Below are 26,829 nucleotides of genomic sequence, written 5' to 3'. Positions count from 1 at the left end.
TGAGCTATAAAAACAAACGTCATGTGACTTTATTATATCGTCCAGTATTGATCCTGCAGCTGAAACTTTCCATCGGCGTGTTCACGCTGCACCTGTAAACTGCGTACAGGTAGAAAAACAAACCCAAACACCACTCAGCAACAGAAAGTTAAATCCTCGTAAAGCTATTAGTTCCTTTTGGTGACGAGAGCAACAGAAAAGAAGGGGGGCGACGCGACACGACAAACAGGAGGGATTGCACATATTTCTTAAAACGAGAATAAAACCAGAGTTTTTCAGATCTACCGTCCAGCGGGGGACGGTTCTCTGAAGCTACATCGGCGTCACGTCCTCGACGGGCTCAGAGTCCAGATCGTTTAAGGCATCAAGTCACATCAACGAAGCACTTTCCCTGCGGAGGCGTAAAAAAAAAAAACACACAAACTCCTGACAATTTAAAATGGACATTGATTGCTTTAAAACATGATAAAACGACAAAAACACAAAAAACATTCAGTGGTGCTTAAAACTCTCGACATTATCAGTTTTTCCGCAAAAAAAAAAGGAGACAAAATGCTTTTATACACACAGTCCTGGGTACAAATGAACAAATATATTGGCTTGTTTTGGTGGGGTTTTTTGCCTTGAAATGAAACTTTGTGCAAAACAAAACGACATTCATAAATAAGTTCAAGGGGGATTACATTTACACGGACAAAAACGAAAAAAGTTGCAGCAAACGGGACGCTTGAACACAGGTTCTGAACCTGGGGGCAGATTTGGAACTGAAGTTAAACGAGTTCAGATGATTCAACTCCACGAGAACGTTAAGGCGACGGAAACGACCCTCGGCTTTGGTAGCTCAGGTTGAAGGAGGCGTCCTGGTCCTGGTCCTGGTCGCGGACCGCCGTCCTGCAGGGTTCAGGTGCTTTGGACTCCTGATTATCAGGGTTCTGCAGAACCTTAAAGTGAAACATCTAAAACCTGCAGGACGGAGGTCCTCCAGGACCAGGTCTGGACCCCACCGGGTTAAACTCCAGCTGTTGTACCAGCACCGACCACAAGATGGCGCACATGCAAGAAAACTGAGGTTCATCTTTCAACAAAATGCCCCAAAAGTATAATTTATACAAACCAACATGTTAACTACGGTCAGGAAACAAGAGTAAATCCTGTCCTGTGTCTGATTTTAGTTTTTTAATTTTACTTTTTAAATTTGAATCAGAAGTTCCTCAAGTCTTTGGAAGGTTTTCGGCAGTTCTTTATCTCATTATTAGTCCGGTTCCTGAACATTTTCAGTCTTTTTTTTGTTTGTTACCAGCAGCTTGTCCCGTTTCTTTTGTTGAATCTATTAAAAAACAAACAAATATAACAGTTTGAAAGGATTTCAGCTCCATTCAGGTGAGTCCCAAACAGTTTTTAGCTGAAAACTTCTCCAGTTTTTGACAGATTCGTTTATTCATCTGATAGAAATTCAGTTTTCACGACCCGATTCTTCCGTTTTTGTCCTCAACTTGTCCAAAGTTTCATGTTTTTCTAAAAGAACGTTCAGCCAAATCCCATTTCCAGTCCGTCAAACTTTTAATTTTTTTGCCATTTTTCACAGATTTACCTGAAGAAATGAAAACTGATTTCATCTTTGCGACAGGCTGCTGCTGACAAAGAGCTTAAAGATCCAATTTACAGTCGGATCTGTGCTAAGATCTGTTGGGGTCGAGAACACCGGCTCATCCCTTGAGTTTAGCCTTAAAGGAACTCACAAAGTATAAAATCAAACAACCTGAAAGATTATCCTGACGTACATCAAATGATGAAGTTTGAAAGCGTTTCCTCCGGTAGTTTTCCGGATATACTCACATGCAATTCTGAAATGTGGGTCTGCGCTCAATGTAAACAAAGTCCTTTTATCTGCTTATTTTCCTTAACAGATCAGGGCACCAGAACTGCCCGTGGACGTCGCCTCTGTTGACGACTTCTCCATCATTTCGTCTGTTTTTGAAGGTAAACAAACACCTGGCAGCTGGCAGCCGTTTGCAACGTTTGCTCATAAATTTTTTTAATTTAAAGGAGACATTAACCCTCGCCACGCCGAGCGCCTTTAAGTGGTTCCTCGAGCAAATAAAAGACTCCTCTGAAAATGATCAGGCACTAATTACGAGGCGAAAAGCGGCCATTTTTAACAGATTCCAAGAGAGTCTGATTGTTCGGAAGCAAAATGTAAAGAAGAGTGGGTTGAGATTTGTGCACAGATCGGCACGTTTGTCGGGTTTTACCGGATCGGTTTTCTTTTTAAAACTCCAGTGTGAAAGGCAAAGACGCAGGAAACGACCTCAGAGACGTCCATCGGACAGGAGGGTCTCGTGTCCTTCCGGTCCGGAGTCGTCGTTTCTGCTGGCGGGTCGCGTGACTCAAGTGCGGCAGAGGAACCGACACCTGCGGCGGCGCCTCGCCGAGTCCCGCCCAGACCTGCTTCACCGCGAGGCTCTCAGGGAAAGCAACCGGAGGCTGCGGTTCTCCTGAAAAGCATCACAGACGCAGAGACAGTTTGTCCTCCGGGCGCCGAAACGTCCTGGACGCCGAGGGACGGAGGTCCAGAGTCATTTCAGCGACGGGGACGTTCGGACCCAGAGGGACATGAGGCGAAACCAAAGCTCTGAAGAAGAAATGATCCCTTTTTGTTTGAGTTTTTAAAAGAGAACGAGGGAGGAGTCATCGTCCGATTCCATTCAGCACGCCTCCGTTCAGACGGGTCAGAGTGGGCGGGGCCACGCCCGTCTCTACTGCTCGCTGGCGAAGCTGGAGTTCACGCTGCTGCAGCTTTCCTCGTACGTCGGAGGCGGCTCTGCAACACAATGGCAGGGAGAATCATCGTGTGTTTTATTTTCTGTACAGATTTTTATGCAGACTTTGTGTTATTTTAGTCGTTCGAACATCAAAACCTTCGGCTCGTTCGGGAGCCAACCATCAGCTCGTTCTAACTTTTATAGTTTTCAAAATATTTAACTTTATTTTCAATTTTCTCCCCATAGAAATACACGGAGATCTCAAAAACATCTGCTTCATCAAACTGGCTCCATTTTTCTTTTTCTTTTGCTACTTTAGCTTTTAGCTACGTCTTTGATACTTCTAGCTAATCTTTTGGTATTTTAGCTAACTTTTTGCTACGTTTAGCTTTTAATTACCCTTTTGCTGCTTTAAGCTAGTCGTATGCCACTTTTAGCAAGTCTTTTGTTACTTTTAGTTTTTAAAAAGCCTTTTGCTGCTTTTAGCGAGCCTTTTAGTAATTAGTTAGCTAACATTTTGCTGTTTTTAGCAAGTCTTTAGCTACTTTAAGCTAACATTTTAAACATTCAACTTTTAGCTAACTTTTAACTGCTTTTTTGCAACTTGCAGCTAGCCTTTTGCTCCTTTCAGCTAGTCTTTGTTACTTTAAGCTGTTAGCTAACCTTTTGCTGCTTCCAGCTAGCCATATGCCACTTTTCGCAAGTCTTCTGGTCTGTTTAGCTTTTAGCTAACATTTTGCTATTTTTAGCAAGTCTTTAGCTACTTTTAGCTAACATTATGCTGGTTTTTGCTACTTCCAGCCAGCCTTTTACTGCTTTTAGCTAGTCTTCGTTACTTTCACCTTGTAATCAACATTTTGCTGCTTTTAGTTTTTTACTAAAAAGTTTGCCTGTTTTAGCTGTTAGCGTGTTTTTTTGCTGCTTTTAGCTAGCCTTTTGTTACTTTTAGCTTTTAACAAACCTTTTGCTGTTTTTAGTTTTATACTTAAATGTTGCTGCTTTTAGCTTTTAGCTAACATTTCACTCGTTTTAGCTTTAAACAAACCTTTTGCTACTTTCAGCTAGTCTTATGCCACTTTTAGCAAGTCTTCTGGTACGTTTAGCTTTTAGCTAACATTTTGCCATTTCTAGCAAGTCTTTAGACACTTTTAGCTGACATTTTGCTACTTCCAGCTAGCCTTTTGCTGCTTTTAGCTAGTCTTTGGTACTTTTAGCTTGTAGTCAACATTTTGCTGCTTTTAGATTTTTACTAAAAAGTTTGCCTGTTTTAGCTGTTAGCGTGGTTTTTTTGCTGCTTTTAGCTAGCCTTTTGCCATTTTTAAGTCTTTTGTTACTTTTAGCTTCTAACAAACCTTTTGCTGCTTTTAGCTTTTAGTTAATATTTCACTGTTTTTAGCTTTTCACAAAAGTCTTTGGTACTTTTAGCTAACATTATGCTGCTTTTTTGCTACTTCCAGCTAGCCTTTTGCTCCTTTTAGCTAGTCTTTGGTACTTTTAGCTTTTAACAAACTTTTTGCTACTTCCAGCTAGCCTTATGCCATTTCTAGCAAATCTTTAGCCACTTTTAGCTGACATTATGCTGCTTTTTTGCTACTTTCAGCTAGCTTTACGCCACTTTTAGCTAGTCTTTGGTACTTTTAGCTTTTAGCTAGTATTTTGCTACTTTTGCCGACTCAGCATTTATATAACTAGTTAATTAAACCGGTATAAACATCTTTACTCGTTTAGAGCTCGTTACCCTGGGGGTAGTTGCAGCTGCTGTACTCTGGAGGCAGGATGAGGGAACAGGAAGTGGGGATTGGAGTCACATTTCCCTCTGTGTAGAACGGGATGGTCGCTCCTGTGGACAAGCAGAAGAGCGGCGCCGACACATTGGGCGTCCTGTGGTTGGGCGGCAGCGCGGCGCCCGGAGCATGGCTGAAGGCGCTGGGAGACATGGTGACCGGCGGCACCGAGGGGTCCTGCTGGGAGTGGCTTTTGGTGGGCAGCTCGTCGCCGGAGAACCCCGCTGCGCCCTCCGGGTCCTCCTCCACCGGCGGGGCGCTCGGCATCACTCCTGCGGCGGGCATGGCCACGGAGGGGGACAGGTTCACCGGGATGTTCCCGATGAAGATGGGCAGCGTGACGACTGCCTCCGGAGATTTCAGCGCCACCTAAAACGCAAAACGGGATTCAGCAAACAAACGGAAACGCTCCGCCTCCATCCAACGAAGAAACGCCGTCGCTCTCACCTGGATGAAATACTCGATGTCGATGAGGCTGCAGTTGGCGAGCGCCGACTGAGGAAGAGGAGGGACGATGATCTGCTCCCTCCACTCCGCGTGTTTCCCGGCCTTCACGCCGGCGCCCTCCACCTCCGCGATGGTCCGCAGGTCGTAGACCGGCCGCTTCGTCTTATAGGTGACTTTCTGAGGAGCAGAACATCCAGACAGGAGAAGAATGAGGACGACATTCAGGAAGGTTCCTTCTGTTTTTGCTTCTTTTTAGCGTGTAAAAAAAAAAAAAAAAAAAAAGCTCCCCCAAACAGACCTGCCACCTTCAGCTGAAACAGCCGAATCAAGCGTTTGTGAAACCTGCAGCTGAGTCGTTCTCTCGGCTGCGGAGGAACGCTGCTGAAGAACCTGAGCGACGTTCTCTTTCGGGATGTTCGAATAGAGAGCAGAAGCCACGGCTCCATCCAAGCCCCGGACCATCACACTACCGCTGCCGTGTTTGACTGTTGGCCTGATGTTACTTTCAGACGCAGCAGTTTCCCGGAAGTCTCGGGATGGATTTTTGTGTGAGACTGGTCTTTCTGCTCAGCAGTGGTTTCAGTCGTAGAGCTCTCCAATGGAGGCCATTTTGTCTCTTTTTTTATTATTGTTGAATCATGAACTCTGACGTTTACTGAAGCTGGTGAGGCCTGCAGAGCTTTAGATCCTGTCCTGGGTGGCTTTGGGATCTTTGGACCTCCTGGGCGGGTCGTCGATGAGCCCTTGGAGCCATTTTGGGGGGAAGGTTCACCGCTGTTCCACGGATAACGGATCTGTAGCTTCTCCTGCAGGTCTGGCAGAAATCATCTGGTGAAACTGAACTCAGCTTTCCAAAGATCAGGGGGGTGATTACTTTTCCACTAAGGTCAGGTTGGTTTGGAGAGCTTTTTTCCATTTAATAAAACTTTAATACACTTTAATTTTTGCTGATTTGAAACATTTAAGTGTGACCAAAACGAAGCAAAAACAGAAGAAGGCGCAGATCCTTTCTCACCGCACCGAGTCTTTAATTTAGGAGACTTTTATTTTGAAAGCGAGTGAAAGGATCCTTGTGTCGTCCTCCGGAGACCAACTGACCTGGATGAGACTCGCCAGGACGTATCCCGTGTCTTTGCCGGACTTGTTGTGGATCTCTGTGGCCAACTTGATGACCTGACCCGGAATGTAGCCCCCCATGTCGCTGCAGGTTTTCAGCATCAGCGTCCCCGTCTTCACCAGGAGGTAGTTGAACTTCTTAGTGGTCACCGCACAACTCGGGTTCTGAAAAAGTCACAGATTAAATCTTCACCCCCAGTCTCAACAACAAAAATAAAAAATAAAAAGTAAAAAGTGGGCAGAAACTCCTACCTCGATGCCCGAAACCTCGTTGAGGTTGAGCATGTTGAGGATGTAGAAGAGCCTCTGGGATTTGTAGTCTTTGGAGAAGCGAGGCGTGTCGATGACCGCCCTCACGCGGGAAATCACCTTCCCGAACGGTCCCTCGAAGGACGTGGGGACAGCAACTGAGGGACAGGTTTGGACACAAACAAACAGATGTAACTTTGTCTGGAAAAAATAAAATAAGGCTTTTATTTTAGGAACTACAAACCGTTTTTACTCTGCAAATATGTCTATTTTTAAGTTTTAATTTTAATTGATATGTTAATTAAGATGTAATTATTATACAAATGTCTGATAATCTGAACTCACATTTTTCTTTTGTTAGTATATTTTTTTAATATTTATCTTTATTACTATGCTTGAATAATGCAAATGCCCCCATTGAGAGGTGAAAGTATGTTATTTAAAAGGAAAATGTCCTTTTTATTTTGTTTTTATGCGTTTATCCTTTTAATTTGGGCTCGTAAAGGACAATAAAAGTTCTGTTTCTTTCATTAATCCAAATCATAATAAGATCATTTCTGTTTCATTTGTTTTTCCTATAAATATTGTTACAATTTTCTTTGTTTTGTAGCGATGGGAGCCATTGTTTTCTGTCTTTTTTTGTTTAATTATTTCTCTTTTTCCCTTGTTATTAAATCACTCTTAGCTGTACAAAAAGTGCTCCACTAATAGTCTGATCAAATCTTTTTAACCACTAAATTACTATAAAGACTTCTATAAAGATTACTATAAAGATTTCAAACACGTTTTATTGTTTGTAGACATTTGTTTAATGCAAACTGAAAGCAAAATAAAGAGAGAAGTTAAGCAAAAATCAAAGATAAAATAAAAACCGGTTGATTTTATTTGTTTCACATCAAAGTCTCGATAAATAAACGCTCTTTTTAACCACATTTGCAAAATATAAAAAGGCACGACTGATCTGAGAATGAGCTCCATCCGATCAGATCAAACCTAAAAGGAGCTTGTTGTTCTGATCTGACGTAAAAAGAGAGGACTGTGTTTTTGTGTCTCGGGGAGAGGACGCGGAGGTGAGAACAACAAAGAGGGGAAAAGCTGGAGGCGAAGAAACTCAAGGAGCGAAAGATAAAAATAGCGACTTGGGGAGAAATCAGGGAAGCAAACAAGGAGTGGAGACAAAAAAAAAACAGGTCCCAAACCTGCGGTGGTAGGATTCAAACAATAATCTAAAAATGACCTAAAAAGATGGATTGGTGACATTTTGTTGCAGTTTATCTCAAACAGACTGACAGGAGACGGATTAACGGTCCAAACCAACTTTTACTAGAGATGCATCAATATCAGGCATCTGAAGGAGGTGATGTTTCTTTAAACTAAAATAAAAATCTCATCAGCACAAATATGAAGTTATTACACCTCAAAGTAAAATTCTAACTGTTTGATACAGTTATGGATAACCTTTGACGCGGCTCAAGATCACCTTTGATGTTTGATTCCATACTTTAAAGTGTGTACTGTTAAACTGCTCCGTTACAAAGTCTGAAACGCGTCACTAAAACACAATAACTGCTATCGTGTTGCATCTATTGTTTACTCTGAGAACAACCTGTCCCCAAAGTAAACACAAGCAGTGAACCTGCTCTTTACTTCTGCTTTAATTCAGCAAAAACATCCATCGACACAAACAGTACCTATCCAGACATTTGAGGATTAATCTTCAGATTCAGCTAAAATTAACTGATTCTGAAGGTTTTTTTACTTTTTATTTGAAAATCTACCTGAACTAAACTTTAATCCAGGTGGGTCAGAGATGACAGAAGAAATGAGATCCAAACCATCAAACCCGTAAATCCGTTATTAGATAAGCAGCTGAAACAGTAAGCCGGCCACAGGAGGCGTCTGATGCTAATTATCTCAGGGAGGACAGGACCCACAGTCCAGAACCTCCGAGCTAAACCGATTACAGGAGAAACAGGGGGGAGGATCGCTGCATATAGGAGCCTGAATGAAACCGAGACCAGAGAGATGACGCTCTACAGGAACACCTGCGCTGATGGATCAGAAGATCCCCCAAAGTCTCACTGATACCAAAACCAGAACTCCAGAGAGACGGAGACAACCAAAAGGACAACAGCTGAGACAGAAGAAGCCCAAATGAGATGAAACAGATCATTCAGATCATCTGAAATGGGTTCTTATGGAAAGATTACAAACAATTATTGGCTTACATTTATTAGCTTAAAAACAAAGTTTAATTTTGAAAATTTTTCTTTATAATTCAGTTTAATTAAAAGTCATCTCAGGTCTAAGTACAAAAACCTTCACATACATAATAATTAAACATTTAGTAAACGTTATCCGTCCAAGGAAGCAGCAGACTGAATCAAATCTTCACTTCGACGCAGTCTCCCATCCTGAGCAGGATGGAGGCGACAGTGGAGAGGAAAACCTCCCTTTTAACAGGAAGAGACCTCCAGCAGAACCAGAACCAGGACCAGGACAGGAAAGAGACAAACACAGAATGACTGGTCCAGGTGTGGTTTCTATAGTCAAGGTTTAGTTTTTATGTGAAGAAAGACAAAGAAAATCATGTTAATGATAGAAAGAATTACATTAGAGCGAGTAAAGACAGCAGAGGAGTGAGGACATGTAATTTGTCCTCCAGCAGTCTGAGCCTATAGCAGCAGAACTAAAGGATAGCTCAGGAAACCCAACCCTAACTATAGGATTTATCAAAAGGAAAGTCTTAAAAGCAGACAGGGTGTCAGCCTCACGGACAGAAACTGGAACTTAAGAGGAGCTTGATTACTGAAAGCTCTGCCTCCCGTTTTAGAAACTCTAGGAACCACGAGTAAACCTGCAGTCTGAGGGTGAACAAGAAGATCTTTAATATAAGTTTGTAGTAGTAGGTAGTCATACCGCCTGTTTGTCTTTGCAGTCGCAGCAGCAGCTAGCTGCAGCACTTTCAGCGGGAATAATAATATATATTTCTGCCAAAATAACCATTTACTGTTAAACTTATGAGAAAACATAAGGGTTTATAAAATTGTGTCCATGAAACTTCTGAAACTGGGCAACAGAAATCCACTTTGGTCTCGGCTGAGCTCAACAGGTAAGATATTGTTTGCTTATAAGCTTTCCACAGAGCACACCGAAATATCTGAACTATCCTTTTAAAGTGAAGACGTGACCAGACGCACCAGAAGTCTGTCAGATGGATTAAAAAAAAAATTGGATAGTACAAAGATTCAGTCCGTTGATTCTCATTAAGCAAACACGCAGTAACTTTGAATTAAAAGATCCAAAATCACTTCAGTTCCTCTTTTGATGAGTTAAAAACCAACTCGGGTACCTTTTTAGCTCCGATTACGCCAAAAACTCCCCAGAATCGCTCTGAACTACTCCTGTGTCAACACGAATAAGGAGCAAAGGAGGCGGAGGAGCAACAAAAGGCAACAGGAGGCTGACGGAACGACTCCAACGGCTGAAGGTTTCGAGTGGCGCCAGCGCCAGCAGGAGCAGGACATGACCCTAAAGGCAGATTTGCTTCAGTGGATTCGTCTGACGTCCCGTAGAGCTGCGGTTTCAGAAACAGACGCTGCAGAGAAAACTCAAAACTGTCGGATCTCTGTCGGTTAGTCCTGGGTGGTTTCTGCGCCAGCAGGGGGCAGCAGGAGACGCTCCGCAGCCGCGTCTTATCGCTGACAGTCAACGTGTCTCACGCTGATGCTGTGAAGACGAGGGGCCTTGTGAGAGAGGCACGAAGAACAGCGTAACAGTGGTTGCACAACAAGACAGGGAGGGCTGAAAACAGCCCCCACCCCTCCCCGAGCTTCAGCCCACCCATGCATGGAAGAGTAGAAAAAAAAAAAAGATACCGGACGAAAACAGGTGCCAAGCATGTTCAGCAGAACTTTATCTTATTTGCATCTCTGCGGTTTTTTTCTTTGCCGGCGGCGTCAGAAGCATTTGTGAGAAAGTTTCGTGTTGGTTTCAGACGTGAAGTCGCCCATCAGGGCAGCGTTCTCCGCTCAGACCGTTGAACATTAACTGGAAACCCGGCGCTCCAATCCCTCTCGGAGATAAAGGTCTCCGAGGTGGAGGCAGAGCAAACTAGCGGGGGGTTATCACCTGCTTGCTTTTCGTCGCAGACGTCAGCTTCGATAAGGCTGTGGGAAAATCGGTGACGGGTAACCGAGGGCGTGCCGGCCGTCCGACACGTGGAACCCGAGGTTTTAAAGTTTCACTCACCTGGAATGAGAAACTGGAACGGGAAGCTGTGTTCGCCCGGCGGCAGAATCCCTGCAGGAAAATAAAAAAACCTCCCGTCAGCTACAAGGAGGACAGAAACTTCTGGTTTGTGTCTGTGTTGGTGGCTTTCCTTTGTGCAGTCAAAGGATCACCACATAACCACCAGCGATTCAAGTCTTGAAGATAAACACAACCCTAATTTGTGTTTTGTTGCGTTTCACTGAGATATTTTGCTAACAGACGGTTAAAGTTGAAGCCAACATTTAATGCAGACATAGATGATCTACTTCCAGACCAAAATTTAGCTGAATATCTGTAAAATTTACAGATTTATTTCAGAATCAGTCGGTTGTGGGCACCGTCTTGAATTTGGTTCAATCAGAAACCCTTCCAGCAGTTCGTGAGATATTTTGCTAACAGACACAGCTGACACTAACAGGTAAATGGACAGATCTTGCGCGATCAGCTGGCGCTCGGAGCACGGGTTCGGAATCAGTCTCAGCTACTACCGCACCAGGTTTCACCTCAAAAACGGGCCAAATTTACGGACTTGCAGCCATTTTTTGCATTTGCTATGGTCGATTAGCTAAGGCGGCCATCTTGAACTGGGCTGACTCCAAAAGTTAATTAGTTTTAGATGCTCACTCAATGATTAATTTCTGAGTTTCATTAAAATCCACTGACTGGTTGGTGAGATATTTTGCTAACAGTTCAAAATATCTCCTGACTTAACGACAACTTTCCGGATATTTTTAAATTGTTCTTCAATAATCAGTATTTAACGACTCGTTTTCACATTTTGTCTTTATGGTAATTAATACAGAATGTCATTTACAGCCATCAAGTTTAAACCAAAACATAAGGACCCAATAAGTGGGCGAGCCGCCGTTTCTCTCTGAACACCTTAACGAGCTGAATAATTCTCCGGATAGAGGGCCCGATAACCGATATACAGCATCGGTATTTTCCGCCAATGCCGATTTTTAGAAATTAGGGCAGCTGACAACAATTTATTTAGTAATTTATTATTTAATCAATGCCTATTTTCTTTGTCAAAGTCATTTTTCGTAAGTCAAGGCCAATCTTGAAAAATCAGGGCAGCCGAAGGCCGATATACGACACCGATTTTGTTTTTATTTTTTTATTTTTTGGCCAACACGTGTTTCCCATTTAACAGAGTGTAACCACAGGTGCTTAACTGAAATAAATGCAAGTCTTAGAGGTACTTGTACACCTAAAAGAAGTATGAAGAAGAGCATCCTCGCTTACTAAAACCAAATTGTGAGTCACAGTAAGCTGGCTGTAGCAGCTGCTGCTGCATCTTAATAGAGGCACGGCCGATTGCCAGTTTGGTAAAAAAAAGTGGCCAACGTCGGCTGATTAATCTGCTTAATCTCTGCTTCTAAACACACACTGAACACTTCTGTGCAGTTCAGCAGAAATGGTTCCTTTTAACTCTGGGAAATTCCCTACGCTCATTTAGTTAGGTTTCTATAAATGTTGTTTTTTAACACGTTAATGCGGGTTTTAATGCAGGTTTTTCAATCTTTGCACAAAATATTCAGTCATTTGTTAAAGTGCCTGTTCTTCACTTCTTTTTTTTTTTTTTTTTTTTTTTTTTTTTACTTCTTGAGGCACGAAAACGAACAACCGAAAGAAACAGGAACACCAAAGAAGGGTACGCTGACACTTTTTTTTTTTCTTTTAAAACCGGCTCTTCTGGTTTTAAATTATTATTCTGCAAGTGAATGAGTGAAATTAAGAATCCCACAGTGGCACAGATGTAACAGTGGTGTGTGCGTGTGTGTGTGTTTTCAATCTTCCAAGGCTGCCCAGCCCAGAATAGGATAAGGACTGAATAAGTTAGATGTGCTGTGAATTATTGTTTTGGTTTTGTGGACTGTGTTTGGTGTTTTTACACAACAATATACGACTGCCGATTAAATGCTGTAAAATAAAAACAGAACAAAAAACAATTACTGCTTTGAGTTCCATTTGAACACTGTCTTTTTGGGGATTTTTTGCTTGTAAGTCGTTTGGCGGTTAACTGAAAGGCCAAAAATACCCTTCGAGCTAAGTAGCGGCATGCCGAGGCAGAGCTGAGGGACTTTCTGAGGCGAGGCCGGGGAAAGTAGTGTTGGAGGTGAGGATCTTATCTGCAGAACACAACAACCGGACTGATCCAAGTTTGGAGAACGGGGGGAGCCGAGCTAACAGCTACTCAAAGAGAAGCTAACAGCTATTCTGAGTTAAATCACCAGCTACTTAGAGTGAAGCTAACAGTTACCCAGAAAAAAAGCTAACACCAACAAAAAATCAAGCTAACACTGTCCTAGAGTTAAGCCAACACCACCTTAGAATTAACATTAGCTAATTAAAGGGAAACCAACAGCTACTCAGGGTCAAGCTAACAGCTACTTGGTGAAGCTAACACCAACAAAGATTGAAGCTGACACTGTATTAGCATTAAGCTAACACTATATTAGAGCTAACCTTAGCTATTAAAAGGGAAACTAACAGCTACACAGATTGAAGCTAACAGCTACTCTGGGTCAAGCTAACTCCTCCTGATTGCACATTTATAATTCTCATTTGATTATAAAGCTTTTAGAACGCAACATCCAAATCTAGAAATTAATGTTTGTTACGGCCTAATCTATAATTAACTAGAGCTGCAGCAGACACTGCTGTTACGACAAGGGAAAAAATGGTATCTTGTGCTTTTCCTGTTTGAACAAGTCGGATAAATGTTCTAATTAACAAAATGGCCGATTGGAGCCCCTTAACCGTTGCACCGTTTTATAAGCATTTTAGCAGAAATCCATCTGAATAACTTGCATAAAAAAATAAAAGGTTAGAAGCAAACTGTACGCTGGTGTGAGAGTTGTGTTACCTTTATCGGCTACTGACAGCGTGCTGTTGAAGTACTGCTCCTCCAGGCTCCACGAGGCGTCGTTCGCCTTGGTGGAGATCCCACAGGAGCCCTGACAGCTCACCTTGATGGCTGCGGAGCGAATCAGAAAGCAGATTTCGTTTGTTCCCTGGAAAACAACCTGCGTTCACTAACGTTAGAGACTAAAACGTCTCCAGTGATACCAATAACGGAAGTTATTCTCCATGTAATTTTCTTTATTTATCAAGACTATAAAAAAAGAAATCACAAAATATCTGATTCCATAGATAATTGTATGTAGATATTGCCCTTTAATGATATATTTATGGGCCGAGACTCTTAATTGATTGTTATGCCTCCATGTTGACCAGGACTTCCTGGAAGAAGAGATGATTTTTCTTACTTTCCAGGTAAAATAAGGATAAATAGATAAAACACAAACCTAAACTTTGGAAAAAAATGTCCGTAAATAATCAAACTGCTGCTGTGCACAAACGGATTCTAGTCGGAGGGTAATTTGCCGCCCTTCTCACTCGCTACCATTTCATTTTACCTCATGTGATGCAAAAGATATTTATAAAGAAGTTGAATAGGAACAAAAACTGTTTCTCATAATGTCAGAAAGCTCTTCGGTTGTTTTCTCTGCGGGTCGAATTAAATATTAATTCAGGGGAAAAAAAAAACAGTCGGTTTGGAAACTCCGACATGGAAATTCAGGATTTTACATCCTGATTGTCAAAAATAATAAAAGAGCAGAAGCTGCTAAATCCTCCGGGCCTTCCAGAGCTGCAGCAATTATCTCAGAAAATGATTTTAGTTTTAATGAAAAAGCCTGAATCAAAGTTACAAATCGTACAGCTTCTGATGGCGGTCGCCAATCTGTGTCGGCCATGTTGGATCTCAGCGAGATCCACGAGAAATCTTAAACGCTGAGCATCATCGGGACCAAGAGAACGGCCTTAGCTTGGTTTAAGTCAAATCTGTCTGAAAGATTTCAATTTGCGCGTGTCGATAACGTGTCCGCGTCATGTTCTAGTTAATTATGGTGTCCCCCAGGGTTCTGCTCTCGGCCCAGTTCTGTTCTCTTTATATATATGGACGCACTGCCATCGTTCTGCTGACGACACGCAGATTTATTTATCAATGAGATCAGATGACTCATCCAGGTCTGCCTTAAAGACATGAAAGACTGGATGTCCTCAAATGTCCTCATGTTCAGAAAACGGATGTCCTTTTTTTTTGCTCCGAAAAACTCAAGAAGACACTAAAAATATAACTCTTAATGGAATTAAATAATTCAACAGCATCTAGTACATCTGTCAAAAACCTTCGACGCAATCTTTGACCAAGACCTATCCTTTAATCTACATGTACGTCTCCATTGTTGCATTTATTTGGGGTTTTATAAAACATTTACCTTTTATTGTTTGCATTGTTAAGCCCTTTGAGTCACCTCTGCCTTTAAGAAGTGGTATATAAATAAAGCTGAGTGGAGGAGTGTCATCTTATCGTGAGGACGACACAGAAAACGAACCCAAACAGTGAAACCGTGACAAACGCTGGGAAATCAGGCAGAACGATGATTTCTCGCTTCTTACAGAGGAAGACAAACACAGATTGGGCTAATGTTACCGTACAGGTTTCCCCTTTCTTCAGCTCTCGGTACACTTAGTTTACCTTTTTATGTAAATACAATACATATAATCCACGCCACCGCCGCTTCAAAAAAGATTTTGTCAGCATCAAATAACGTCCACTTCTAAAAAAAAAAAATCTGACAAAGAAAATATTTACAAATCAGGCCACATATTGTCGTTTATTTTCTTTTGCAGCTATCCAATATTAACTTAATACACTTACTAATGGTAGATTATACGTCACTTTTTAAAAATACCTTCATGTTTTCATTGATCTGACAAAGATTAAGTTATTAATTACCTTTTTTTTTTTTTTAAAAAAAGAGTTAAATAAACCAACATTTCCTCACATTTCCCATTATTTATGCTGGTTAGATATTAACCCAGTCTGTATTTTACACAAGTAGTGGAAAATATAAATAAATTATTTTAACTTAGAGAGGCAAAGTAATACTAAAGCTGATATAATATGATGTGGTAGTACTTTAAGTCAACAAAGCAAAATACGTCCTGAACCATCAAACTAATTTGAGTGAAACGTTCAGACAGTAATGGATCAAGTTTTGGAGTCGATCCAAATCAAGATGGCGGCCACAGTTAATCAACCTTAGCCGACACAGAAACGGTTTTACGCATGTTGGGCTAAAGGCTCGCGGTTCTGACGTCGCTCCGTGGTTCCTCAGCGTGAGACGATTCCCCTTCGAGGAACGCTGGGGCCTTCCGTCGAGCAGCAGCGACGCCCACAACAGAAAAGCGCTCGGACTCCAATCTAAAAACGACGGCGTCACCCGAAGCAGGTTCCTGAGGCGAGTTTACGCCGACAGATGGATGGGCTCGCCGCGCCGGCGGGGCTGCTGGCACAGATTTAGGTGAAAGAAATGGATAAAAAGCCGACTGACATCTTTTTATCTGCTCGGCTCCTGCAGCCACCTGCCCGATTTGCGGAAAACAGACGCTCGTTTTTCGTTCTTCCCAGAAGCGATGCCAAGGAAGAGCCCCGCCGGCTTTAAGATGCTGCTTCCTGCTGTCTGTGGGGGAAGAGCGAGGAGCCCGGCTCGGCTCGTAAAGGTCACCACAGAGGTCATCTGTTCGTATCCTCTTTCTGCGGCGGCGACAGAGAGAGGCTCGCAACGTGGAGCGAAACGGACGGATGCTTTCATCACGATCCTGAAGGAAGGAAGAGGAGGCCTCAGGAGGGTTAAAACGATGGTATCTTACCTGTTGCAGATAGGCCTGGGTACGACCTCAGAGTTGAACTCCGAGCAGATTGGCGAGATGTAAACACCTCGTCGGTTTAATCAGAATTAACCTCGATTTCTCCAAACTGAGATCATCCAGGGAGCCATCTACAGCAGGTAAGACATTAACTGTTCGTAAACCTTTCACAGAATTTCCCACTTTAAGACCTTTAACACATTCGACCCGGTCGCTCCAAGGCAGAAAGTCAACAGCAATGACCTCAGAAGCAACAACAATCCGGGAAGGGTCAAAGGTCACGTCCAAACAACTTGGGAAGTCCATCGTCGTGAAGGGACAACATTTGGGACATGAGTGGAGGTCCCAGTGAGGGCACCCTGAAGGTCAGACCGTGCGATGCTCGGAGAAATGAAACAGGAAGTGAAGCGGTTTCTAAGCAAACGACGGAGTTACGATGCAGACCTGACGAAGGTTAGGATTTTAACCAGGTGTCTGTGAGGAATAAACAAATAAAGAAGTCAAAACTATAAAACCTTTCGTCCGCAGTCTTCCTTCAAAGGGAACACGAGTAAAACGTGCGATTATATTTGCAGAACTTGGGCCTCAGACGAGGTGAAGTCGGCTCGCGTCCTCGTTTCCTCTGCGAGCGTCGCTTCCTCCTCGACATCAAAACGCTCTTCGCCACCATCAGGCGGGAGAACGCCCTCGTGGCTTTCACAAGTCTAAGACGTTCCAGTTCTTCTCGTTTAGCTGCTAATAAATAAATATAAAAGCTGCCGTTTAGTCTGTCGACTTTGAAGCAACGTGACAGATCAGTAATCCCCCGGTGGAAGTAATTATGTAACTAAGATGGTAATTAGGTACTGATCTGAACCATTGCCTTTTTTTATTCCTACTTCTGCAGACTTTGTGACATTTTAGCTGTTCACATGTCAAAACGTTCAGCTCGTTCAGCTGACGGCTGCTGTGACTTTTGGTTTTTGTAACTTTGATACTTTTCAAAATGTTGAACTTTATGAGTATTTCCCTCAAAGGAACACCGAGAGATCTCTTCAATTCCTTCAAAATCATTGATTCAGTTTACAGCCTCTGTCTTCCTACCATTCGGCTACTTTTAGCTTCTAGCTAGCCTTTTGCTACTTTTAGCATCTAGCTACCATTTTGTTGCTTTTAGCTATAAGCAACACTATTGATAGTTTTAGCTTTAGGCTAGTGTTTTGTTTCTTTAGCTAGTGTTTTACTGCTTTCAGTTTTCAGTTAGTATCTTGTTGCTTTCAGCTTGTAGCTAACCTTTTGCTACTTTCAGCCACTCTTTTTCAACTAGTAACTACTCTTTTGCTGCTTTTTCCTCTTAGTTAGCATTTTTCCACTTTTAGCATTCAGCTACCATTTTGTTGCTTTTAGCTAGTGTTTTGTTTCTTTAGCTAGTGTGTTTGCTACTTTTAGCTAGCATTTCACTACTTTTAGTTTTTAGTTAGCATCTTGTTGCTTTCAGCTTCTAGCTAGCCTTTTGCCACTTATAGCATCTAGCTAGCTACCATTTTTTTGCCTGTCGCTATAAACTACACTTTTGCTACTTTCAACTTTAAGCTAATGTTTTGCTATTTTTAGTTACTTTTAACTAGCTTTCCTTCTACTTTTAGCCGACCTTTTGCTACTTTTTGGTTAGCATTTTGTCACCTTTAGCTGTATTAACTCAGTTTCGGCTTCATCAGCCACTTTCAGCGCTCTGAAAAAAAAAACGGGGACAAAAACAATCTACAAAAACCTCAGAGACGCATCTTCTCAAAACTTTATTTACAAACGTGTCCCTGACAGAAACACACGGAGATCTCTTTGATTCCATCAAATCTACCTTAGCGTGCTAGCCCTGTTAGCCTTTAGCTGCTGTTGGGGTTCATCTGTTTGTTTGAAAATGCCCAGCACGGTTGGCTTCTCTGCAGAGGACCTCTCGGCGGTGGAAGGAGGCCAGCAGCAGAACATGTTTTTCCTGGGAGTCCGTCCAGCGCTCCTCGGCGGTCCGATGAGTGGGAGGTGACGATCGTAGCGCTACGACTCGTCAGCCGGCGCAGGTCAGGACTGCGTGGGCGCAGGGAGAGGAGCGCCGTCAATCAGCGCTGCGTTATAAACCCAACAAACTCATTAAACTCATGTCTGGAGCCCACAGGTCATTGATAGGAGCGTGGAGGAATTTTCCCCATCAGGATCAACTCCTCGGGAAGAGCTCTGGCCCGAAAGTGAAAACGCAGCCGCCTTCCTGAGAAGCACGCAGGGGACGCCGTCGCATTGATGGCTGTTCCTTTAATCACTCCCAGCTCGGCCTCTGAGGGCTTCACGAGAAACAAAGTCGGCCGAGGAAGCGTCTCCTCTGACAGAACAGCGCCCGATTCGCAGCCGACGCGGGGCCGGGAATGTGAAAACAAAAAGAGGAGAACCCCTCGAATTGATCGGCTTTCCTCACGTGCGCTTCAAACGCTCATTCAAGCGTTCCAGGGTGTTGATGCACGGCAACTCAAGGCTCGTTTGCTTCAAGATGCACAAAGAAAACGATGCTCTGTTGAAATGAAGTCTAAAAACCTCTCCTCCCGTCTCTTAGCTCAAACATTTCTGCGCCGTACGGCTGCAGGTAACCCGACGCCGCTCTTACCAACTTCATTAAATCTTAAAAAGCACTCCGAACACTCTCGCTTTTCCAGCACGCCGAGAGCACACCTGATCTTCTGATCTGTAAGGGGAAGGTGGGGAACCCCCCACGCCCCGCCACGCCGCCGCCGCAGGCGAACAGGGCCTCGACTGTTCGCAGGGGCGAGCGGAAAATCTGCTTCCGGGGAGCAAAACAAAACAAAAACAAAGAAAAACACGGCGTCAGAGGAGCCCGTAAACGCATCCCTGCAGACGTTATGCTCGTGGCGAACGTTTTCCTGAAACTCAGACGGTTTTGGGTGTTAACCTTGCACGTTTAGGTCGTTAAATTCACCGTCTCTGTGTTCAGATTCAAAACGTTTCTTAAAGCGAAGAATGCATATCGCCCGCCGCCTGCTGGTCCAGAGTCCTAACCAAAGGAACGCTCAGAGCGCGTGTCGTGAATGACCCTCAGCTACTACCACGCCAAATCCTGGCTCAACACCAGCCAATATGAGAGATTATTTCCAGAAGGTTTCATTAGGATCCAGTGGTTCTGTGAGATATTTTGCTAACAGGCGAACAGGTCCGACTCACCCCGAGTATGCGCCGTGGATGACTCTCAGCTACTACCACACATTTTAGCTCAGGATCTGTCAAACTGAGTTAGTTACTCGGCAGAAACGTCACCGGCGTTCATTTAACTAAATAACTCCGTTATGTGACGTTGATAATGTGGCGTTTTTGATTTGCAGCGTCCTGAATGCATCATGGATCATTTCACCGATACCTACAAACCAGAACCAGAACTTTTTGGGGTTTTTTTTTTTCAGTTTTCCCGCCGCTGCTCACCGAATACCTGCTGCGGTTTGAGGAGGAACGGCTCTTCTGCAGCACAGGAAGTGAGCAAAGCGTCGCAAACCGTCTTCCCCTTCCAGACAGGAAGAAGGGGAGTCGTCAGATTTAAAGAAAAAAAAAAAAAGCCCAGCTGTGGCGTCGGACGGAGCGCTGTCTAGGGGGGTCAAAGGTCAGACGTGATTGAAATGACTCGATCTGGGGGGGGCAGGAGCGGCGGCTGGCTGAGGCCTCCCACCCTCACCCGAGAGGCCCTCTGAGTAATCGTTTCCCCGCATTCCTCCACCGAGAACAAGGGATTAAAACCTGCTCGGACAATCATTAAACAGAGCAGAAAGCGTTAATGACACGGCGAGCCGGCGGAGGGAACCAGCAGGAAACGAGCGAGCGGCAAAGTCCTAAAATCATTAGCTGGTCGTTTCGAAAACGATCAGCAGCTCAGGCCAAGACGGGAACGACGGGACGAGTCTGAAACGGCCCCCCAAAGGGACAAAACATTCGTCCCTCTGGACAAATGTTTCAGGAATGCTGAGTCAGCACCGCTGCAGACTTTGTGCTGTTTTAGCTGCTCTCACATCAAAATGTTCGGCTCATATAGGAGGCAAAGCGGGGACGTTTGGTTTTTTTCTAACATTGTTTAAAGTCAAAAACTTTACATTTAATACAAGAAAACATCAAGATGTCGTCAGTTTCTTCAAATTTCATGATCCCGTCTTTCAATTCTTATGCTACTTTTAGCTGCCGTTTTGCTAATATTAGATTTTAATACTGGTTTATTTATTTTAGCTTTTAGCTACCGTTCTGCTGGTTTTAAAGCTTAGCTTCTCTTATTCTGATTTTAGGCTTCAGATATTGTTTTGCCAATTTTAGCTTCTTGCTGCTGCCATGCTAAATTTAGCTTTTAACTATTGTACTTTAGCTTGCATTGTCCTGCTTTTGTTGCCCCCGTTGTAGCTCATTTTGTTCCTGTTTTAGCTTCTGCTGTCCTGGTTTTAGGTTCTGCTTCACAGTTTTAGCTTGTTTTGCGCCTGTTTTAGCTCATTTTGTTACCGTTTTAGCTCGTTTTGTTCCAGTTTTAGCTCGTTTGGTTCCTGTTCATCTCATTTTGTGCCTGTTTTAGCTTCTGCTGTCCTGGTTTTAGGTTCTGCTTCACAGTTTTAGCTTGTTTTGTTCCAGTTTTAGCTCGTTTTGTGCCCGTTTTAGCTTATTTTGTTCCCGTTTTAACTTGTTTTATGCTCGTTTCAGTTTTTTCTTTCCAGTTTTAGCTCATTTTGTTCCCGTTTCAGCTCGTTTCATTCATGTTTTAGCTCGTTTTGTGCCTGTTTTAGCTTGTGTTCTCCCAGTTTTAGCTTCGGCTGTCCTGGTTTTAGCTGAATCGTTTTAGTTTTTTACTTCCAAATCAAATCCTGTTAAATTTTTGTAATAAACTGTTTTAAATCTTTATGTTTCGTTGACTCAAACAGGAACGTATTTTCGCCCACCTCCCGGCTCAGTGTAAACATCAGTACATTAATCCTTCTGATGATTCGGTGCGACGTGATGTGAAGGAAACACTTTTGGTTCAGACGTGTCTGAACAGATGCCGCTCCTCTCAGATCCTTCCTCCTCCTCCTCTGCTGATGTTGTCATGTGACTCAGCAGCGATGAGGGCAGACGATGGTTTCAGAGAGAGCGAGGAGCGAAACACGAGGGTGTGGTCAAAAAAAAAAAAGAATGACTGCTGGGATCACAAACAAACAGTGTGGGAGCCATTTACACCGACTGTTCGAATCCCATCATCTAATCTAAGACATTTAACACGATTAACGTCTGAATTCTTGACAGTTTTAATTCATTTCTGTCAACTTTATTGTGGAAAAATGCCACTTTTGTGAGGACTTTCTCAGGACTAGAAGACTGTGTGTGTGTGTGTGTGTGTGTGTGTCATGTGAGACCAACAGGAAGTCCACATAAAGCTAGCGGTTTGTTTTACCACAAATCATTGCGCTTCAGTGAAAACATCTATCTGCTGAGCGCCGGCTGACGTTTTATTTTCGTCAAAACAAACCGAAACAAGAAAAATCAGCATCTTCTGCATCAGGTGGCTCAACGGCACACTTCGGCTGTTTTTGGCTGTGGAAGGTTTACGAACAGCTATTATCGTACCTGTTGTAAACGGATCGCCGCCGTCTTAAAACAACTCATAAAATCTTTTATAAACATTTACGCAGCTGGCAGGAAGAGCAGTTAAAACAGGCAAATTCACCGGCAACCAATAGTGACACGTTACGCTGTTTCCTAAAGGTGGTTTTCCAGTCGGCGTGCTATGTTTGGACACAACACCTACCCCTGTGACCTTGAAATCAATGGGGATCACCCTCGACTAATGAGGTGTCCAGCTGTGTAATTTAACATCTCTACATTACACGGTTGCTGAGCTAGAGCACGGACAAGGTTCTTACAAAGGAGTCACCTGTGGCCTTAACATTTGACCCCTAATGACCTTGAAATCAATAGGGATCACCCTTGACCCATGAGGTGTCCAGCTTTGCAGTTTGACATCCCTACGTCATGCAGCTGCAGAGTCAGAGCACGGACAAACCGCGGGCGATAAAAAGAAACAACTCGTAGCATCCCAGCACCTTTCTGAAAACGTAGTTTATTTTGAAAGGACTACAAAGAGGAAACTATGGTCCCGGGTGAGCTCAGCTTACCGTAGGAATACACCTGTCCCCTTACAAGTGGACCTATTGGACCGGTGAAGACAAAGGAATATAAAGATCTCCTGTAAGCAGGATTAGCAGCAGAACACGTCTTCGTACCTCGAAATCTCTGTTTCGTTCGGGGAGTTTTATAGCTGCAGGACTTTAAGATGTCCGCCTCTACGGTCTACAAAAAAATCGCGGTGAGTTGCGAGCACACGTAGCGGCTAGCTATAGCACCTCCGATGCACTTCCTGCAGGAATATCACAATACTTCTTAAGGCAGGAACGGACTGTGAAGTTTAAAGACTGCGGTTTTGGTCCACCTTATCAAACTGTTCCTCGCTCAGGTAAGATATTAATCGTTCGACAGCTTTCCGCAGAACCCCACTGCAATCTGAAAACAAACTAAGAGACTAAATCAAATAATCAGGCTGCCTTTTCCCTCTAACTAACAACTCTGAATCGTAAAGTCCACAAACTGAGGTCGTGGGTCATGGACGGCGCATCACAAACGTTCGGGTAATCAGCGGCGCCGTTCCACGACGCGAACAAACACCATGTCGTAAATTACTTTCCCAACGGTTCCCTGCCGGGGTTCTCCGACGCACCGAACCGATCCGACGCCAGGAGCAGCAGGAAGATCTCCTCTAAGGGACGCAGCTCTCGGGCCGCGTTCAACATTACGTGTAAGTAACGTGTCTCATTCAAACATTCACGGCTCGGCTTTGAAGACGGTTTTTGCGAAGAAGCGAATCGATAGGAACGCCGTCTAATGGTCTCCATCATCAATAATACAGCGAGGAAGAGAAACAGTCAGCGTTTCTCTTATTAATATCCGTCTGAGTTTATTTTATCATTCTGCAGCTCAGAGAGGTGATCAGATCGGAAAACGCTGATTTCACGCTCGAAGCCCCGCTCCAACAAACACGACCGGTGGAAAATGTTCCCAGAAATATCCAAGGATTTGTTCTGCGTTTAATGGATATTTCTGCGGTTCCATGTCAGGACGGATTCGACGCTTTGAGCACCGGAGGAACAAGAAACAAAACGAGGAAGAACAGAAAATAAAAAGCTGTTTATCGACTGATTTAAACTCAAACCAGAAGCACAAACGAACGAAGACGACAGAAAACAAAACGTTCCTCGGAGGAGGTAAGGAAGGGGTCACCTGTGACCTTTGACCGGGTCAGCACCAAAGTCTAACCCCTTGTTCCGCGTTTGGCGTTTCCTGAAGATTTTATACAAATTCGTTCTTAACTTTTTGACTAATCTTTTCCACAACCAAACAAACAAACACTACTGAAAACATAACAACCTTGGAGGAGGTAAAAACAGCTAAAAGAGAACATTTGTTCTGTCGGGAATCGAACAGCTTCCTGTTTCGGCGCGTCGGGATCATCGGCAGCTGGAAAAGATCCGAAACTGATCCGGATTGAAGGACGAGGTCCGAGACTCTCAGAGCAGAGCTGCTGTGGTAGTAGCTGACGGTCATTCACAACAAAACGCTGGAAAAACAGCTGGGGGTACGAAATGCTAACTAAGCTAAAGGATTAAAAGGCTAGCTAGAAGGTTAAATGTAGCAGGATGGTAGCTAAATGCTAAAAGTAGCAGGAAAGTAGCTAAAAGTAGGAGAACATGAGGTAGAAGCTAAAAGCAGAAGGATGGTAGCTAAATGCTAAAAGTAGCAAAACAGGGGGTGGAAGCTAAAAGTAGCAGGATGGTATCTAAAAGCTAACTGTAGTTGGATGGTAGCTAAATGCAAAAAAGTAGCAGAACAGAAGGTAAAAGCTAAAAAGGATTAAAAAGCTAGCTAGAAGGTAAAAGCAGCAGGACAGTAGCTTTTAGCTTCTACCTAGCCTTTTGCTACTTTCTATGTACTTTATGCTTTTAGCTAGCATTTTCCTATTTTTGGCATCAAGATACCATTTTGTTGGTTTTAATTTTAAGCCTTTGTTTTGCTACTTTTAGCTAGCATTTAGATGTTAGTTAGCTTTTTATTGCTTTAGCTTCTAGCTAGCCTTATGCTACTTTTAGCAACCCATTTATAACCTTCTACTAACTTTTTGCCGCTTTTAGCTATCATGTTGCTATTTTCAGCTTCTCGCTAGCCTTTTAATTAGCTTTTTCTCTACTTTCAGCTAACTGTTTGCCCTACTTAGCTTTTAGCTAGTGTTCTGCCGCTTTTAGCCATAACAACTCAGTTTCAGCTTCTTCATCAAAGTCGTTCGGCTGTCTGAAAAAAACTGGTAAAATAAAAAAAAAATCCATCAAAAACCTGCTAGACGCCGCTTCCTTCGGCTGATCGTCAGGCGTTTCAGCTACTTATCAGCTAAAATCCCATTTTCTGTTTGTCGCACTGGGTCAAAGTTTTGTTCAACAGATTTGACAAAGAAAGATGAGGACAAATTGTGTTTCTGGGACGGGCTGAATCTGATTATAAACGGTCAGTCGATTCAAAATGGCTGCCAATGCTAACTCACCTTGTAAAAACAGCTAAAACTCCTCTAATTTTGCAGATATTGAGCTGAGATTTGGTGTGGTAGTAGGTGAGAGTCATCCACAACACATACTGCAAGCGCTGGTTGGGGAACCAAACACTTTATTTTATTTTACTTTAAAAATAAAATCCTGACAGAGTCACAAAAATAAAATTATTACATGTTGTTCGGCTTTTTCCGGACGGTTACGTGAGTTTAAAGGAGGAAGCAACATGTCCGGAGAAGCAGGATGTGGTCCGACCCGAACCGAGCCGAAGCACGCCGCGGCGGGGTTGTAAACATGGGGACTCGGCAGAACCGAACCGAACCGAACCAAACCAAACCGAACCGAACCCAACCATCCGTCGACCTTAACCAGAAAGTTTATAAACACGGAGCAGCAGGAGCCTAACGGATAGCCCGTTTGTTTTCCCTCCTCCCGTTTCTCGAACCGAACCGAACCGAGCCGCTTCGTGTTTGTTGTTGTTTTTTTTTTTTACCTTTGTACTGCAGCGAGCTGCCGGTTCGGATTCTCACGGTTCCGCCTATGGACTCGCCCGGACCGTAAACCACCTTGTTGTTGGTGAAAGTGATGTCAAATTCCTGCAGCTTCCCCATGACGCTCCGCTCCGACTGCAGCTCCGAGCTCGAGCCGCTGCGCTCGCGCTCACCTGCTGCCGCTGCCAAGCCCCGCCCAAATAGCGCGCGTGACGTCACCCGGAAACGTCACGGTTTACAGGGAAAAAAAAACACAACAACATAAAAACATGCAAACATAAAAAACGCTCTTGCTCCTGCGTGCTTTGTGCTATTGTAGCCGTTCGTGTGTCAAAACGTTCAGCTCATTCGGGAGATGGCTGCTGTAAATTTTGTTTTTTGTAACTTTTAGACTTTTAAAGATATTTTACTTTATTTACAAATATTCTCCCCATAGAAATACATGGAGATCTTTTCAATTTCTTCAAAAGCAATTTTCTCCTTAAAAATCGGCTCTAGTTTTGTCTTACTCTACTTCTAGTTATTCTTCTTAGGTACTTTTAGCTAGCCTTATGCTAGTTTTAGCTTGTAATTAACCTTTGGATACATTAAGCTAGCTTTTTTAAACTTTTTCTTTTGGAAGTATTCTGCTATTTTTAACTTTTATTTAATCTTTTGCTGCTTTTAGCTGCTAGCCAGCCTTTTGCTACTTTTAGCCAGTCTTTCGCTACTTTAGCTTTTAGCTATCCTTTTGCTGCTTTTAGCTAATTTTTTTGTACTTATAGCCTTTTGCAGCCTTTAGATGCTAGCCAACATTTAGCTATTTTTAGCTAGTCTTTTGCTACTTTAGCTTTTAGCTATCCTTTAGCTACTTTTAGCTACTCTTTTTATACTTATAGCCTTTTTCTACTTTTAGCTATTAACTAGCATTTTGCAGCTTTTAGCTTCCAGCTAGCCTTTTGATACTTTTAGCTAGTCTTTTGCTGTTTTTAGTTTCTTGCTACCATTTTGCTGCGATGAGCTAGTGTTTGGCTACTTTAAACTAGCATTCAGCTGCATTTTCCAGCTACCCCTTTTCTACTTTCAACTAACGTTTGGCTGCTTCTAGCTATCATTTTACGGCTTTTAGACTTCTACTACTTTAACTGCTATTCAGTGTTTTGCTACCTTTAGCATCATGCAGCAATTAGCCTTAGTTAGCATGTTGCTGCTTTCAGCTTCTAGCTAGCCTTTTGATACTTTTACCTAGTATTTTGCTATTTCAGCTTTTAGCCGGTGGTTTTCTCCTTTTCGCTAGCATTTACTTTGTAGCTAGACCTTTTCTACTTTTCTCCTTTAGCTGCTGTTCTGCTTCTTTTAGCTTTAGCAGCCTAAGTTA

The 26,829-nt window shown here is 43.2% G+C and overlaps 1 protein-coding gene across 1 annotated transcript; it reads right to left on the bottom strand.

Annotated features, from left to right (window-relative positions):
- On the bottom strand, nucleotides 1-25,592 carry arrdc1b (arrestin domain containing 1b). Its single transcript, XM_017425474.3, has 8 exons — nucleotides 25,475-25,592; nucleotides 13,503-13,613; nucleotides 10,610-10,660; nucleotides 6,362-6,516; nucleotides 6,092-6,274; nucleotides 4,994-5,170; nucleotides 4,501-4,915; nucleotides 1-2,821 (listed from the first exon to the last, which is right to left on the bottom strand). Exons 1-8 carry the CDS (start codon nucleotides 25,590-25,592, stop codon nucleotides 2,757-2,759), a joined length of 1,275 nt encoding a protein of 424 aa, XP_017280963.1. The 3' UTR covers nucleotides 1-2,756.
- Nucleotides 25,593-26,829: the final 1,237 nt, after the last annotated feature.

The sequence above is a fragment of the Kryptolebias marmoratus genome, linkage group LG14, assembly GCF_001649575.2.
Source record: "Kryptolebias marmoratus isolate JLee-2015 linkage group LG14, ASM164957v2, whole genome shotgun sequence".
In the NCBI taxonomy this organism is placed as follows: domain Eukaryota; kingdom Metazoa; phylum Chordata; class Actinopteri; order Cyprinodontiformes; family Rivulidae; genus Kryptolebias; species Kryptolebias marmoratus.
This window is presented reverse-complemented; position numbering and strand designations above follow the sequence as displayed.